The 19,002-nt window shown below is 38.1% G+C and overlaps 1 protein-coding gene across 6 annotated transcripts in view; it reads right to left on the bottom strand.

Annotated features, from left to right (window-relative positions):
- The window catches only part of Mapk8 (mitogen-activated protein kinase 8), a 60,298-nt gene that overhangs the window by 28,527 nt on the left and 12,769 nt on the right, over positions 1–19,002 (bottom strand). For 4 of the 6 annotated variants that reach the window (XM_027389470.2, XM_027389467.2, XM_027389471.2 and 1 more), the window contains exons 2-3: positions 4,925–5,093; positions 2,699–2,828 (exon numbers count right to left, since the gene is read on the bottom strand). In XM_027389470.2, the coding sequence (XP_027245271.1) occupies positions 2,699–2,828; positions 4,925–5,046 (252 nt within the window). In that variant the 5' untranslated portion in view covers positions 5,047–5,093. Of the gene's footprint in view, positions 1–2,698; positions 2,829–4,924; positions 5,094–9,863; positions 9,989–15,210; positions 15,361–19,002 lie in introns of those variants that run through there. The other 2 variants (XM_027389468.2, XM_027389469.2) reach the window with 2 other exon arrangements.

Here is a 19,002-nt window from a genome sequence, read left to right as displayed (position 1 = left end):
TGTATGGTTCCTAGTCTCCGGTGGTGTCATTTTGGGTTTTCTATTGTTGGATGTGCTTTTACCTTGTCCTGTTCTCATCCTTTCTTCTGGTGGGTGTAGCAAGAGTTTCTTGCTCTCCTGGTGGATGTAGGACCAAGGTTCTTTTCTGATAGATGCAAACAGATCCAATACTCTGATGACGGTCCTCTTCTCGTGGATGGAGGTGTCACTGTTACCTGGGCTTCGGCAGTTTCAGGCCAGCAGTTGGAGGCAGAGCTGTCACCGGGCCTCAGTGTGTCGGATCCTGCCACTGAACTCCGTCCATCGGCCCGGCACACAGGTTGCTTGTGTCAGATGACTCTGAGCAGTGACGATGACTGGAAGTACTATTCTTAATTCTCCCAAATCAACAAGATGCAATGTGACTTGCTATCAGCCCTTTGACAATTACTTGTTAGACAGTGAGTCAAGTGGTTTAATATCTGCAGTACAGAGAGACAAGCCTCAACAGCTATTAGAGGAATCCATCAGACATTGGTGTGCTAAGTGTCTCATCAGAATGACCAGATAAAAAGAGAAACTAAAGATTATAAAAACCCTGAAAACATTAGGGAAACATTATTTCAAGATGATCTGTGCAGAACAGCAAAGTGCTGAAAAGATAAAACGTTATAAAAAAATCCATCATATCCCAGGGGTGGCAGAGTGGAGTTGCCATTCATGGTTTTTACCATATTAATTTTATATTCATTCAATAAACAGATTACATTAAGCACCCAGTCTGGGTCACTTTAGGTGGCTAAGCATATAAGACATACTTCCCATACTCTCCATTTAGCAGATGGAACATCTTTGTTGTCACCCAAGGTGGGGGAAGGAGTATTTGAATTCAACAAAGAAAAACTGAGGCAACACTTAAAACAGCCATAAAAGATTTTAAACTAGGTCCAGAGATTAGAAGGGGTATGAGCAGCTCTAGCAGAGGTAGGGCCACAAGCAGAACTCTGAGAAGCACCATGTCTGGCTCCCACTTGCAACAAGAAACTACAATTTCTTCCTTGATAATGACCACTCTTTCTCTGTCAGTCCCTTTCCCACAATCTAACTTTCACCCCATTTTTAAGAGTCAGTTAAAGTCTACTTCTCTGCTCTTTAAGACTTCTCAGTTCATTGAAGCTCAGAGAAATCTCCCTGAGATATCAACATGTACTGTCTGCTCTTTACTATCTGACAATTAAATTATTACTGCTTTGTGGTATTTAACTCTCATCATGTCTCACTGCCTTCAAAACTACACATAAACTTCCCAAATAATAAGCCTAATCCTTAACATCTATACATTTCACATTGGTAATTAATCTGTAACTTTAATATACAAAGGTTCTATTTGTGGCTAGCTCTCAAAATGTGATGAATTATATTTTCTACACCAGAAAGTATGGAACTAATATTTTATAAATTCCTTTGGAATAACATGTCACTGGCCAGCACTTTTCAGTTTAGTGGTTCATAAAACTGTCCTTTCTGCAATTCTCGAGTTGTTTATGTCCTCCCAGTTTGGAAACTGTCCCATTAAGATAATCATAAACATATCAATATGCTTAATGCAAACTATGCATTAGATGCTTAATGCAAACATCTAACTGCAGCCAGATGGTGGTGGCGCATGCCTTTAATCCCAGCACTCCAGAAGCAGAGAGAGGGGATCTCTGTGAGTTCGAGGCCAGCCTGGTCTTCAAAGAGAGTTTACTCCAAAACCTACAGTGAAACCTTGTCTCAAAACAAAACAAAACAAAAAAACATCTAACTGGGGCTGCAGAGATGTCTCAGCAGTTAAGAGTACTGTCTGATTTCTCTTTCAGAGGTCCTGAGCTCAATTCCCAGAAACCACATAGTGGCTCAGAAACCATCTATAATGGGATCTGATGCCCTCTTTTGTCATGAAAAACAAACAAACAAACAAAAATCTGTTCATTTTCAAATTGAATGAAAACTTTATTTTCAAGTTAGAAATGTTTTCCTTGTTCTCTGTAAATATTTCCAAATTTTAGTTCAACTATTATTATCAGTGGTTATCTGAGTAAAAGTATTGATACCACTTAAAAGAAGTCAGAATTGGGTGCAGAGAAGTATCTTGAATTTTGTGTTAAGTTTCAATGTCCAAGTACAATGGGAATGTACATTTCTGTACAGTTTTCTGAAATGCCAGCTTTACATGCAACAACAAAACTAAGATGAGAAAAATTCTGAATAAAATGATTTTTAAAAAAAATATTTATGTATATGAGTGACTTGTCTCCATGCACAGCAGAAGAGGGCACCAGATCCCATTACAGAAGGTTGTGAACCACCATGTGGTTGCTGAGAATTGAACTCAGGACCTCTGGAAGAGAAGTCAGTGCACTTAACTGCTGAGCCAATCTCCAGCCCAATAAAATGATTTTCAAACATTTCCTTAAAATTCTTTCTATAAATTAAATGCCAGGAAACTACCCAATCTAAATTTCACAACTCATTTTTTCCCCTTTTGGTACTACTTACTAATGGGGGTAAGGGGAGGGGGTGGAAGGAAGATCAGTCTGTAGATTTTAAATGTTTCAATCTAGAGAAGTAATTTAAATCTCCTAATATTAAAAAATAAAAAAGCCTTTGACAGGCATGTATTCATGAATAAATCTTGATTTCACTTACAGTGAAGAAACATGAAATATTCACTTACATTTTTGTGATTAACACATTTCATAAGAACTAGTTCTCGGTAGGCTCGCTTAGCATGAGTCTGATTCTGAAATGGCCGGCTGAGCTTCTTGATTGCAACATTTCTTTCAAGAATAGCATCATAAGCTGCACTGTAATAAGAAATAATAAAAAAAAGTTAGGCACAAAGTTCTAAAATCAAACTTATAGAGCAATCACATAGACTCCTTCCTTTTTTCACCAAGACTGTGTCACTCAAGATCAATAAGCACAGGTGGACAGGTGGGCACGTGTGCATAAGTTCTTTTTATCTTACTTTTTAAATTGCATTTAAAAAATGTATCCATTTTGTATGTATATGTTTAGGGGTGGGTAAGGGTGTCATGTGGAAGACAGAAGACGACTTGTATGAATCTCCAGGATCCACCATATGAATCCTGGAGATTGAATGAACTCAGGCAGTCAGGCTTAATGGCAGGTTCCTTTCTTTACACCTACTGTGCTATTGATATGCCAATTCCCAGTATTAGTCTGAAGTCTAAATGACTCTTTCACCTTGCAGCTCTATCAAGAAAGACAGGCTACATGAGCATGACTTCTACTTAAAATATTTACTGAGAATTTTGGGGCTGGAAAGATGACTCAGTAGTTAAGGACACAAGCTGCTCTCCCATAGGACACAGGTTTGATTCCCAGAACCCATATGGCAGATCACAACCATCTACAACTCCAGTTCGAGGGATCCAATGTCCTCTTCTGGCCTCCGTAGGTACCCAAATAGCACACAGATATATAAGCAGGCAACACACATAAGACACCCCATCCATCCATCCATCCATCCATCCATCCATCCATCCATCCATCCATCCAAATTTTTTTACAATGTATTTACCAAAGAATACTGTAGTGTTTTAATCCTTTAGGACACAAGACAGCAAGTACAGAAAGGAAGCTATACTAGAGGATGTATACAAAAGACTAAAAAACAAATCCTTTAACATTTTGTTTTGGAGGAGGAACTAAAAACTCAAAGTATTGATAAGTATGAATGCTAGATCTGAGGACCTGAGAAAAGAATAAAAACCAGTGTTTCTATTATATAATTCTGTTAAATTTTAATATTTTACCATAATTGTTCTGATTTTTTTAAAAAGAGAAACATACTACAGGTAAAGACTTTCTCTTCTGTTCTCAGAGGTAAGCTTTTATCTTTTCTACATATGTACTCAATCCTAAGTATATGGAACTGCTTTGCATATTTTACATTACATAGAAATAAGACAATATAGTATATTTTTGTGTATTGCTTTAATACTCAGGTCTATACTTCAGATGGTATCCAGGTGACATATACAGCTCCAGTTCACTTTAAATGTTGCACAGTATATTGCTGTTCGAATGTATCACATATTCTCCTGCTGCCAGACCGGATGCTGTTTCAACTTTTGCTATTAGAAATAACGCTTCAAAGAACAGCCTTATGTACATGTATTTGTGGACATAAGCAAGAGCTTTTCTAGAACCTTATAAACATGCTGGATCATAAACACTCCCAATTTCTTTTCTAACACACTTTAAACAAATTTTGTTTAAGTAGTAATAAAGATGTAATTATCCTTGGGTATGGCTTAGCATTTCCCCAAACACTAAATTATAATGCTAACTTAGTGATTCTGAATCAGTAGTAGAACTATCCCAAGAACTGCTATCTACTTCAATTTATAAAGAATAATGCTCATCTATAAAACCTGGGCTTTTTTGTACAAGTAAGCTTGTAAATCAACTTTAAAGATACGTAAGTTTTGAAACATAGTGAGATGTGTTAGCTGACTTTACTCCCCAGTGTGAAGTAGTAAGATCTATGAAACTTCTGTTTCACCACAGAATGAAAGTGAAGATTAAGTGAGACATCTCACTAGTCAGAAATGGGAATAGATGCACTTACGGAATGAACAAGTCTGCCACTTCCTTTTTCCTGATATAAGTATACGTCTCTATATGACTCTGACCAAGTAAGTATTTAATCACAGTTCATATTACAAGACAGCATTGTTGGTTAATAGTTACAGTTTAGGGATAATAAAAAACGCCGCTAATCCCTGAGAAAAAATTACTACAGTATAGCTTTTGTTTATACAGCTTTTTTTTTTTTGAGTAAACTTGATTACTTACCAAAAGATTTATATTAAAAAGAGAAGAAAGGGCAGCAGTTAAAGACTGTTTGCCTTATTTTGAAATAAAAACTTACCACACTATTCCTTGAGCTCCTGAACCTATAGGTTTTAAATTCTGATACCGTTTTAGGACTGTGAATGTAGAATCTCCAATCTCTACACTATAAAAATTGTTGTCCCGCTTGCTTCTGCTCATGATGACAAGCAATTAGTTTAATGGCTTCATCCAAATATTCACCAAGGCTACAAAATAAAAGAAAACGTGATATAAGAAAATGAGTTTGTGTAGTATTAACATCTAAGTCCTTACTCTATTCACCATAGGAACACAGACTGCTAGGTCATCATCATTAAGAAGAGTGCATCATAAAAACAAAACCACCAAAGAGCATTGTTCAGTACATGTTACATGTAAGAAAATACTGACTGGTTCTTTTTATTATGATGAACAGTTTCTCTGATCCTTAAGTCACTAGTATTAATGCATTCTTAGTTAACAAAAAACAAAACCAAAAGGGGGTAGGGAGATGAGATAGCCAGTAAAGACCTTAGCACATAAATATGAGGGCCTGAATTCAAGCCCTAGCACCCACATAAAAAGCTGGGTTAAGTGGAGCACCATGTCCAGTGTTGGGAAGATGGGCATAGGAGGATACCCAGGCTCACTGGCCATCAAGCTTAACTATATCAGTAAGCCCCACACCCCCGCAAGATGATGTCTCAAAATACAGTGGCTAGCTCCCAAGGAACACCTGGGGCTGACCTCTGATCTCCACAAACACATATACCACGCCCATACACACAAAAGAACAAAAGTAAGCAAATAACTATAATTAAATATGTCCCAGAAACCATTTCTACAATGGAAAGCCAGACAGTAAATTATTAGCACATATTGCACCTGTTTAACAAGGGTCTTTTTTGGTGATATATCCTCTAACACCCAACAGCAACATTTAGTACAACTACAATGGCTGTTGGATAAGAAGCATGACAGAAAACATAAGATCAAGAACCCTCTGGACAGTCATCAAGAATGTTAATATTCAGTGGTCTACAGGGTATACTTTTAAATCTCTCCTTAGGTTTTTCATAAAATTGCTCAAATCTCAGAAGCAGGCAGCTTACTTCTATTTTACCCTTCCTTTAAAAGTACTTAAGAGGATCTGATAGCTTTATACTGCCTTCATAAATTATATCTCCCAATTTTGTTTCCAGACCTGACAAAAGAAGGCCAGTCAGTCTTCTGCCTAGAATACTTTTATTTGGCTTCCTAAGAATACTGTAAACTACTGATTTTTCTCATTCCTCTCTGTTCCTATACTTTGTAGCCATGTTTTTTCATGGGCCTTCAAATAGGATTTCCTTGAGGGCTATCTTGGCCCTCATCTGTTATACATTCCCAGGGCAACTTCATCTATCCACAGAGCTTCCATTACTACCAAAAACTCAAGAGTTTCAAATATCTGTTTACTATTAAGTCTTTCTTCTACTCCAGATGCACACATGCAAGAGTCTACTAGAAAACTCAGATATCTCAAAGCTACTTCAAATTACATGTACAAAAATAACCATTTCCCTCAACTCGCACCAAATCTGTTTCTCCTATGTTCTTTCAGCTCAGAAACTGCTTTCATTATCTCTGTAGTAATCAAGCCAGGAACAGCACATTATTCCTGACTGTTTACTGTCCCACATCCAACCTATGCAGTTCTGGAGACTCAAACATTATCTACCACAAACCCATTTTCCTCTTACTCAACATTTTAACTCAGGCCAACATTACCTAGCACCCGGATTACTGTACTTTCTTTATGGGGCCCCCTGACTCTTCTCTCTGCTTGCCATTCTTCAGTTTGCAGTCTGAATGACTGTCTAAAGTTCTTCCTGAGAAGTCTACCCATCATACAACTTACTCCATGTCTTAACTATGGAAAGGGTATGGCTTTGTAGCAGTTAATTGTTAATGCTATATGGTGCCCTCCCCTCCTAGTTATGGCTGAGTAGACCAACAGTAGATAACTGATTTAAGAAGTCACTCAGAATCTCTCCAGAGGATCCAGTGATTGAGGAAAACTGGTGAGGGTTTGGTTAGTTTTATAGTTAGGGAAACAACAGCCAATGCACACAAAGAACTAGGAAGCACACAAAAGAGAAAAGGAAAAACAGCATGCCATGTAGCAACTGTTTAATTAATGACCATGCCTGACTCTGACAGATCCAAGGGCATTCCCTGCCTTTACATATGTTAAGCTTCTCTGAGCAATTTTCTCTGCACTTTGCTCAAGTTTTTACTTTGAACTAAAACCTTTAAAAAAAAAATTAGAAACAAGCTTGTTTTACGTATCAATCCCAGTTCCCTCTCCCTCCCCTCCTCCACTGCCCCCCACTAACCTCCTGCCCATCCCCTTTTTGCTCCCCAGGGAGGGTGAGGCCTTCCATGGGGGGGGGGGGATCTTCAAAGTCTGTCATATCATTCGGAGTAGGGCCTAGGTCCTCTCCCATGTGTCTAGGCTGAGAGAGTATCCATCCCTCTATGTGGAATGGGCTCCCAAAGTCCATTTGTATGCTAGGGATAAATACTGATCTACTACAAGAGGCCCCATAGATTGCCGAGGCCTCCTCACTGACACCCTCGTTTAGGGGGTCTGGATCAGTCCTATGCTGGTCTCCTAGCTATCAGTCTGGGGTCCATAAGCTCCCCCTTGTTCAGGTCAGCTGTTTCTGTGGGTTCCACCAGCCTGGTCTTGACCCCTTTTCTCATCACTCCTCCCTCTCTACAACTGAATTCCAGGAATTCAGCTCAGTGTTTAGTTGTGGGTGTCTGCTTCTGCTTCCATCAGCTACTAGATGAAGGTTCTAGGATGGTATATAAGGTAGTCAAACTAAAACCGTCTATATTTCTAGCTGTTAGCCTAGCCTTTAATAGCTGAACCATCTCTCCAGCCTAAAACTTTGTTAATTAAACTAATTCATCTAACATGTGATTTGCTTCAAATCAAACCATAGTACCTTCTGTCTAGGCTTTCATTAGGAATTCCAGGCTCTGGATGGTTTAGCTCCTTTCTTCCAAGTCTCTCCTTCCCTCTTCAATAGCCACAATGAATCTCTCTCATCTCCAAAACAATGCAGGTCAGTTTTGCTTTGTTTTAAACACACTTCTCTCCCCTGACTCACTTTCTGAGATCAAGCAGTCAGTGCACATACTCTCAGGGTACATATGGCTCTCCTTCATAACACATGTACTACCCTGAAGTCTAAGTGTCTGATGGTCCCATAGGGCTAAACCTCTGTGAAGGTAGAGCATTTTTTGTTCATAGAATTTGTTCCTGGAATTACAGAGCAGCCACTCAAGAAATTTTTGAATAAATTAATCTAAATGGCTATTAAATATTGTGTACTTGGTAAGGTGCCTTTTCCATTTCCATAGATACTGCCCTACTTTAAGTCTATCATCCCTTCTCTAAGCTACTTCAATTTTTTTTTAATGTTCTGTGCCTATTTTTGCTCCATTCATATCCATCAGTAAGTACTGACAGCAAGAGATATTAGTTCTCCCCCTGCTCAAAATAATGCCTCTACAACAATTAACTACTTTTATTTCTTGAATACCAAACCTTTCTGTCTTTATACCTCTGGCCTTCTTAAGTGAAATGCACTATCTTTAACTGTTCAAACGTAAGCCAATGTATAAGATTAGAAAACAGTTCCTTTTTGCTGAATTAGGTATACGTCTCAGGACAATCAATAGCTTTTATATTGTATTAAAAGTTATCTATATATCTGACTGAACTTTTTAAATATTTATTTTATCCCCCCACTCCTGTAATGCACACATGAGCACAGATGTCCCTGCAGAATCCAGAAGAAGGTATCAGATCCCCTGGAGCTGGAAATGGTTGTGTGAACCATCTGACATGGGTTCTGGGAACCAACCTCTGGAAAAACAGTACATACTCTTAACTCTCTATCTTATCTTTCCAGCCTCTAACTGAACCTTGTTTTGTCAACCAAGAAAAGACAAGTTTCTTGGTTATGCAAAAATAAAACATGTGGGACTAGAGAGATAGCTTAGCAGTTATGACTGTGTACTGCTCTTCCAAAGGACCAGGTTTGGTTCCCAGCACCCATATCTGGTGACTCACAGCTGTCTGTAACTCCAGCTCCAAGGGATCTAATGTTGTCTCTTAGACTCCAAGGATACCTTTAGTCACAAATGCAAAGGTACTCCCCTGCACACACATAATTCAAAAATAAAATATATAAAATATGTAGGGAATTAAATATAAATGAAGCAACTAAGTTATTAGTGCTTGCAAATATTTTTCTTAACAACCATGGTTAACCGAATAGATTTTTCATATTACAAATGTTCTATTACCAAGGATTGATGCTACATTCTGGTTAGTGACCTCCTTTGGATAGTTAACTTGAAAAATATAAGTGTGCGTGTGTGTGTGTGTGTGTGTGTGTGTGTGTATGTATGTATGTATGTATGTATGTATGTATGTGTATGTATGTGCAGGGGTGTCCACAGTACAGAGGCAGCCATGTTCTCTCCTTTTACCCTGTGGGTACTGAGAATTGACCTCAGGCCATCAGCTTGAGGGCAAGCAAACTTATCCATCAAGCCACCTCATATGTTCATTTATTACTTATTTATATAAATAAGGCAGGCAAAAATAGGGAACAGCTTAGTAACCTGGGATGATATGGCGTGAACTACTTTTAAATGAGCATTCAAGGCAAAACCATGTCCTCAAATGAACTTTGAGGGAGAATCCCCTAGTTACTACCACATTCCTTCTACATAACTGAGTGTGCATATGACTAAAATCGGTTGCACTATGGGAAGAGACATGAGCAGAGGAAAAAAAATGATTATGCAACCTCATCTATAAATCAAAACAGAGGACAAAGCTCACTACATACCAGGTCACCAAACAGCTCCTTCTGAGCCCTGTAAGAGGAAGCCCTGAAGAATAATCTGGGCTCCTGAGTACTTTTACTCACATGACCTGCTGTTTCCTTCGTGTATTCTGATATTTTCTACTGCTTTGTTTTAAATAAAGTTTCCATAGTATTTTTGCAGATCTGTGTGGGCTTTGCTTCAATTCCTTGAAAAAGATGCCAATAACCTGGAAACACAAGACCCTCACCATTGGTAACATTATCACTTACTAATATAGTCTTTATTTTAAGAGTATATAGGTAACTATGAAATTCCAATCAATACTAAAATTTCCTTTAGTTCTTGGGCCAACACCTTCTAATCAGTCAGTTAAAAATTTTAAGTTCAGAAAACAAAAATGAAATTTAGTGACTATGTAAGTATTGCAGATTCAAGAAACCAAGTTTTGCTGTCTGCTTGTTTACAAGGAGGCTGCCACTAACCTACAATAAACCTGCTTAATATCCAGTTTTAGAAACTACACCTAAGGTAAAACTTTTTCAATCTGCATGGCAGTATTTTCCAAACTGAGTCCCATGATGGAGCATAACTATATATTGTAACCCTGTAGTATAAAACTCAGAAGTGACTGAATAATGGACTATGTAATTAACATTTAGATTAAGTTGATTCAATAACCTAATTACCATGCCACAACTGTAAATCATTAAACATGCTCATAGCTTGACAGCTGGCAGTTCCTTTCGTATATCTAAACATTTTTGGGTTACACAAGATTCCAACACTAAGATGTCAGGAAATCAGTAGACAAAAATAATTTGCCAAAGATTCTTTATTGACAAGAAATACTCTCACATTTCCTCCAAAGGATGGAATATGAAATCTCTTTACCATTATCTTAGTTAACAAAAATTATCAAAATCTGGGAATTTTCATACATGGCAACATGGTATAAATGTGTCAATACTTGATAATTCATAGAAAGGAATAAAAAATCTCAGTATACAGTCAATATGTAAGATCACTTTTAACATGTCATGAGGGATGTAAATTTACTCACAGTCATGAGAGGATGACATCTTTTTTTTTTTTTTTTTTTTTTTTTTTTTTTTTTTTGGTTTTTCAAGACAAGGTTTCTTTGTGGCTTTGGAGGCTGTCCTGGAACTAGCTCTTGTAAACTAGGCTGGTCTCTTAACTCACAGAGATCCACCTGCCTCTGCCTCCTGAGTGCTGGGATTAAAGGAGTGTGCCACCACTGCCCGGTGAGGATGACATGTTAAGCATAAAGTTACAACAGTGGTTCAGTCAGAAGTTATAATTATTTTTCTACGAATACATAGGATAGAACTCCCAAAATTGTTAAGACTGCATAGCAATTTAACAGCAAAAAGAACCAAAGACTACCAAGCTAGAAAAATGATTCTATACATGCACAGACATTAACTACTACTTTTATAACATTTAAAACTGTTTGTTATTGTTATTTCAATTGTTTCCTTAAGAAAACTTGTAATGATCATATTTTCCACTTTCCATATTTTTCTATTTTACATCTAAAAAATCTCAATGATCAATCAAGAAACTTTTATAAAGACAAAGACAAAGCATGGGGACCTGAGTCTGTAATTCCAGCACTGTAGAGGTAGAGGCAGGAGGATCATATATGTTCAAGTCCAGCCTGGTCAACATGAAGAGTTACAGACCAGTTTGTGCTGCAATATCAAGACCCCATTTCACCACCTCAAAAAGAGAAACTGTAACCTAGTTCAGCACTTAATACATGTATAGTTCAGGCTGGCCTCACACTCACAATTTTCCTAATTCCACCTCCTAAGTGCTAGGAATACAGAAGAACACCACCATGTCTGCTCCAAATCAGTTGTTAAAAGTAAAATATAAAATCTTCTAAGTATGTAATGCACTGTCTTTACTTATAATTTGATGAATAGCTGGCAAATGTCAATTTGAGCAACCAAAAGTGGTGCACATGAGCCACCTAGTGGATAATAGTAAATTTAATTGTAAGGCCAATGTTACTGGTAACTGTATAAATAACAGCAGAAAACCAAGAAGGTGTCAAGAAAAATGAATGTCAGAATAAATTCAAATGGAAATCAGATATTAGAGGAAAGTAAAGATGAAAATATAAACACTCATGGTGTGTTTTGCCTTTTTACATTTTTATTTTTTAACTATATAACCTGAATTTAAAGACATTACAAAACATAAAAGCCTGAAGGAGAGCAGACAGCAAACAGAACAGGGGATGGCGAGCCATTGGTAGAGGGCCAGGACCTTAGAAGCTCAGTCAGCCTGACCTTCTATGAAGAACCAGGGTGCGTGTGTGAGCGTGTGCGTGTGTGTGTACTGTGGTCCTACTGCACTATCATCCAACTCACCTGCAGGGCTGATGTAAACCAAAAAAGTCAGGGTCCTCAGGAAACGTAAAAGATGTAAAATAAGTAAAAACAAACAAAAAAACAAACAAACCCAAACCAAACAACAACAAAAACCCAAATAAACTGGTAAGGTGAATGAAAAACTCTTTAGAGTACTCAAATCAACTCCATTGCTTATGAAAGTAAAAAAATTAGGTCTGAAACTGTTAGAAGATACAAATCACTTGAAAAAGTAAAACACTGTGGGGTTCACTCCCAATTAGGAGGTACATTTTTTTCTCATCTACAAATTAATGTTTTCAGATTACAAATCATTGGTATGACTGCGTTTACTTTCAAAATGTAATGATTTCAGGCACATTATCCAAAAAACTAGAGGAGTAGGTAACAAGAAAATGTGTTTTAATTTGTATCTTTCCTATGAAGGGAAACAGGACTGGATCCAAAGAACACAGAGACTAGGTTATGATACACAAATCTAAGAAGGCAGAAACAAGAGTCAGAAAAGACACAAATGCACTAATGTTACAGATATCTCAGCTAAGGATTTAGTCTGAAAAACAGATAATTAGGTATTTTTCTTTCTGAGATTCACTGTTTAGAAGTAAAGGGAGTGAATTGTGGGAGGAAAGGAATACATAACAAAACCAGCAACTGTTTAAAGAGCAAATAGCTGGTTTGACTGTGCAAACATTTCACAAAAGATTCTGCCAGAAGTAACTCTAGGAAGGTAGGGCAGACTTTTTTCTATACTACAGAGCCTGGAGAACTTGGCAAGGTCAATGGAAATTAGGAAAAGATTTGATCAGTACTGTAAGAAATCAATAGATTTGTGAAGTGGATATACATTAAATGAACAAGAATCTAAAGTAGAAGAATTCCCATCATGTGATTGATTAGAAGGGCAGTGATACGGTGGACCCGAACAGAGTCCACTATTACCATGACTAATGCATATGTGTAACTAGTTCATCATATACCTTGTTGGAATCATATTCCATTGTATGAATACACTGTGATCAAAGTGATGCTATAGCATGCCCACATCTGCTTATACTTTGAAGTATTTGCCCCATTTTTTAGCAAGTCTGGGAGTTAACTGTTGTTTCACAGGATGGATAAGCAAACCTCCAACTTTACTAGGTGACAGAAAATTAGTTCCCAACTGAAAGTACCAACTCTTAACTCTAAGGGTTTTTTGTTTGTTTTTTTAAGATTTCAATTTGAACTTTTCTAAGTACTAATAAGACAGGGCATATTTCCTGTCTATTTACCTGTCAATTTTCCTCATCTTTTTTCTAGTTGATTTGTTAAAGTTCTTTACATTTTCTTGGTAAAGGGCCTTTCAAGCTAGGTATTGCAAATAACCAATCATCCCCCATTCTGCAAGGCCAGTGCTTTTGGAATCTTGATTAAGAATCTGTTTAGAACTGATCTTTGTTTGGTGTGAAGAAGACATCCAATTTTTATTCCATGTATATCCAACTATCTGGGTAATGTTAGCTGAAGGGCAACCATCTTTAAGGACTGCCTGCAACAGTATTCTGTAATGTAGGAATTACTCATATGCACAGAGGACAGGTGGTTCTAGGCTCACTATTCTTTGCCTATTTTCTACCCTTTTCTAATATTACAAGTTTTTTTGTATTTTAATTATATCTTAGTATCTGAAAGGGTTAATCTTCTAATTTTACTAGGAAACTCCAGACACAAACATAAAAATGTATAATTTAAACACTGGAACAATCATAGTTTACAAAACTATTTGTAACATTGATCCCTAGCACTAAAATTAAAATTGGTATGTGACAGACTTTCTAAACAATGACATAGCTAAACCATGTATTAATTGGAACTAAAAACTGCAAACAAAAAGAACTACAAAAAATGACAGCTGAATTAAATCAACAAAAATTAAGACTTGTGGGATATACTGATGGAGTAGTTTGAAGAAAATGTATGCCCTTAAAGTGCATAGTAAGATGAGACAGCATAGAAATTAATATGACAAAATGTCAAATGATGAACAAAATCAAGTTAGGTTCGACGATCACATTTTCTGATCCTAAAACTTAATAACTAATTACAGGAATCAAATTCAGTATGGTACTTGTAAAAGAACAGACGATATAGATGAATGAAATAGAAGCCAAAGTCCAGAAATAAATCCATGCATCAATAATCAACTGATTTTGAGTAGGGCACTTAGACATTTCCTTATGAAAAGAACAGTGTCATCAATAATGGCATTGGAAACCAGGCTATCCAAGTGAAAAGTAAAGCATTCGGCTGACCTGTGTTCAAAAACGAATCAGAAAAGACAACAGACCTAAGCCTGAACGTGAAACTATAAAAGACTCTTGGAAGAAAACATGAAAGAGGATCTTCAAGACTCTAGATTTGACTGTTGAGTTTTAGATAGACATCCAAACTATAAACAATAGATGAAAATATGCAGATGAGCTGGACTTCAACAAAATTAAAATCCATTTGTCAAAGAAAGCAAAAGGTAACCCAGAGAACAGGTAAAATTCGTGAAACTTGACAAACTAACATCTCGAGTAATAAATAAGGGATACTGAGAGTTAAACATGAAAAACACGGCCTAGCCTACAATTCTCCAAAGATACACAAATGGCAGTAAGTACTTGGAAAGTGCTCAATACTAACCGTCTGGCAAATGCAAATCAACAGGGGTATGGTGGCTTGAATGTAATTTGTCCTCATAAGCTCATAGGAAGTGTGATACTATTAAGTGTGGCTTTGTTTTATTTATTAGTTTATTTTTATTTAGAGACAATCTCATTTTACTATCAATCCTAGTCCTCTCCCTCCCATCCTCCCATGCCCCTCCACGCACTCCCCAGGGAGGGTGAGACCTTCCACGGGGATCATCATAGTCTGTCATATCATTTGAGGGAGGGCCTAGGCTGAGAGAGTATCACTCCATGGGGAATGGACTCCCAAAGTCCATTTGTGCACTAGGGATAAATACTGGTTCCACTGTAAGAGGTCCATAGACTTCCCAGGCCTCCTAACTGACACCCACATTCAGAAGGCTTGGATCGGTCCAGTGCTGGTTCCCTAGTTTTACCACTGGGGTCTCTGTGCTCCCACTTGGTCAGGTCAACTGTTTCTGTGGGTTTCTCCAGCATGGTCTTGACTCCTTTGCTCATCACTCCTCCATCTCTACAACTGGATTCCAGAGTTCAGCTCAATGCTTAGCTGTCGGTGTCTGCTTCTGCTTCCACCAGGTACTGGATGAAGGCTCTAGGATGGCATTTAAGGTAGTCATCAGTCTCATTTATAGCCTCTCCACTATTGCTTAGATTCTTAGCTGGGGTCATCCTTGCGGATCTCTGGACATTTTCCTAGTGCCAGATTTTTTCTCTAAAATTAGGTATGGTTTTGTTGAAGTAGGTATGGTCTTGTTAGAGGAAGTGTGTTACTGTGGGGGTAGGCTTTGAGTTCTCATATATGCTCAAGCCATGCCCAGTATCTCAGTCCACTTCCTGTTGCCTGCACAAGATGTAGAATTCTCATCTACCTCTGCAGCATCATGTCTTCCTGTATGCTACCATGTCCCACCATGTAAGCCACTCTATTAAATGTTTTCCTTTAAGAGTTGCCATGGTCATGATGTTTCTTCACAGCTACAGAAACCCTAACTAAGACAAAGGGCAACACCAACAGACGTACTAACACACCGTACAAGCAACAGTATAGAAACTGAACAGGAAATATGTATTTGTTGTTGGTGGTGTTTTTTGTTTGTTTTCTGAGACAGTGTTTCTCTGCATAGTCCTGGATGTCCTGGAACTAGCTCTGTAGACCAGGCTGTGTTTGAACTCACTCCTCTGCTTCCCAAGTGCTAGGATTAAAAGGCATTTGACAGCACTGCCTGACCTGTATTTATATATTTAATCACACACACACACACACACACACACACACACACACACACACACACACACACACTCTCTCTCTCTCTCTCTCTCTCTCTCTCTCTCTCTCTCTCTCTCTCACTCTCTCTCTCTTAAAAAAAGACCAAAAACTTGAGGGGTACAAGGGAACAGTTGGAGGGAAGGGGAAAATGATGTAATTATTACAATCTCAAAAATAATCACCCCCCCCCCCGCCCCGAGGTTACAACTTCATATTCATTAGGATGGTTGTAATACAAAAGACAGGTGATAAACAATGGCTAAGACGTGGAGAAATCAACCCCTGTACATCACTAGCTGGAACAGAAGATGAAACATTATTTTATGACAGGTGAGTACCTCAAAAAGCTAAAACACAGCAGTACTAACTCTACACTCAAAAGAACTAGAAAAAAGATAATCCAAACAAACAAACAAACAAAATGTATACATGAATGCTCATAGTAGCACTATTCACAATACCCAAATGGTGTAAGCAACTCAAATACATGACGAACAGATAAATCAACTATGGTACATATATGCAATGGAGTATCATTCAAAAATGACATGCCACCGTGTAGACAAATTTTGAGGACATTACATTAAGCCAGACATATATTGTATGGCTCTATTACGTGAAATAATCTACATAATAGATCCAGAGAGATAAAAACTAGATTAGAAGCTCTCAGGAGCTAGGGTAGGAGAAACCAAGAGAATGACTACTTCACAGACACAGGGTAAACTTTTGAGCTCAGAAAATATTTTGGAAATATGTAATGGATGGTGATAGGCATACAATATTGTATGTATATTAATGGCAAATTTAATGTGTATTTTACAATTAAAACAGTCATAAATAAGGAAAAACTTATCAAAAACTCATCACTTGAGAAAGACTCTCATATATTCTAGTTCCTCAAATGCTGCTTGAGGCTGATGAAAAGAAAGTTTCCATGCTTTAAAAAAAAAAAAAAAATGGTTCTACTGTCCTGTGTGGGTCAATCATCTATCTGTCCACCAATGCTACACTGCCCTGGTTTGGCTAAGTATATGATGAAAAAGTAATAACCACTGGGAAAAACAGCAGTGGCAACAATTTTAAGCAGGGGTAGCTCTTTAGGAATAATTCAGTAACTGAAATCAGTTTTACTCTCTTATAATAATAGCTAAATGAAACTGTCATTAGATACTAGAAAACTAGATTGGGGTTCTAATTTTACAATTCTAAACCATATATTTTATGGTTTCTATTGTTGTGATAAAACACCATGACAAAAAAAGCAACTCAGAGAGAGAGAGAGAGAGAGAGAGAGAGAGAGAGAGAGAGAGAGAGAGAGAGAGAGAGAGAGAGAGAATGTGTGTTTACTTCCACTTTTCACATCACAGTCATGAAAGAAGTCAGGGCAGGAACCTGGAGGCAGGAACTGAAGTGGAGACCATGCAAAAACACTGCTTACTGGCTTTCTCCCCATGGCTTATTTTTTTGCATGTGTGACAGGGTCTCTCTGGCAGTCCTGGCTGTTCTGGTACTCACTATGTGTGCCAAGCTGGCTTCGAACTTACAGAGATCTACCTGCCTCTGCTGGGACTAATAGTGTACACCACCACACTGGCCCCTGCTTTCTTACAGCATACAGGACCACTTGCCCAGACTTGCACCACCCAAAGTAGGCTGGGCCCTTCCACATCAACCAGAAAATGCACCCTAGGCCAATCTGGTGGGGGCATTTTCCTCAAAGAGGTTTCCTCTTCCAAAATGACTGACTTGTGTGAAGTTTACACAAAACTTTTTCAGGGTAGCCAGCATACCCTGAAAAAGGAAAATCAACTTAAGGAAACTATAACTAACCTGCCTGCCACAAAGGCAGGAGCTCTTTCCAGAACATTTCCAGAAAGGGCCACAATGAACACAACATTGAACAAAAGAGTCAGAGGAAGACATAGGTAACCGTGGCATCTAGATCCAGGTTTTAACCAAAAAGGATCAGATAGATTTGGTTTTACTTTTAATTAGAAGGGCATGCTTGTTCTTTCCTGTGGTCCCTGCCAGAAACACTTGTTTTTTTTTTTTTTAATTTTTTTTTATTAGTTCAAATTAGGGAACAAGCTTGTTTCACATGTAAGTCCCTTCTCCCTCTCCCTCCCCTCACCCCATCCCTCCTCCCCCACCCCCAACCTACCCCCACCCCAAGGGTAAGGTGTCCCTGGGTGGGCACGAACCACGGAAACACTCTTATGATGGTTTGTGTTCTTCAAGTCTGCCTTTGGCTTGAAAGTAGCTGTCTTTGATGCACTTCATTATAGGCTTCTGTTATGAAGCTGGTTTTCTGTAATTGATGGTTCATGACTATATCAACACCAATGATTACTGTGCTTCCTAAAGTTAGCCCTCTGGCCCAACAGGGGAGGCATTTCCACTAATGAGCAAGTCATAAATATTAACCTCTGTCCTATGACCATCTAGCTCTCCACCTCCAGGCACAGCCCATACACTATCTCCTGGATCTTGTACATGTCAGAGAACATAATGATTATATGATGAAGTTCCAGCAGATAACCATGTCAGCTGGAGGAAATAACTGTAGGGCTAGTTTAGCAATGGTGGGTGAACACAGTGAATGCAGCATATGAGGTAAAGAAAAAGAAAAAGCAGAAACTACATCACAGTTCTGACAAACAAATGTTATGGAGTCAGAATGCTCAGTATTTGCCCCATTCACCTGTTCTGACACAGTCTCCTAAGAGCCCTCCAGTCCTCGGAACACACTATGACAAATGCAATGTAACAAACTATAGCAACATTTAGGGAGCCCTTATTGAAACACTATTTTCCAAATGATCAACTCAAGCATAGGCAAGACTCACTTAAAATACAGCACAGATCATTGGACTATATTTTAATATAGACTATG

This window comes from Cricetulus griseus, assembly GCF_003668045.3.
Source record: "Cricetulus griseus strain 17A/GY chromosome 1 unlocalized genomic scaffold, alternate assembly CriGri-PICRH-1.0 chr1_1, whole genome shotgun sequence".
Lineage (NCBI taxonomy): Eukaryota > Metazoa > Chordata > Mammalia > Rodentia > Cricetidae > Cricetulus > Cricetulus griseus.
This window is presented reverse-complemented; position numbering and strand designations above follow the sequence as displayed.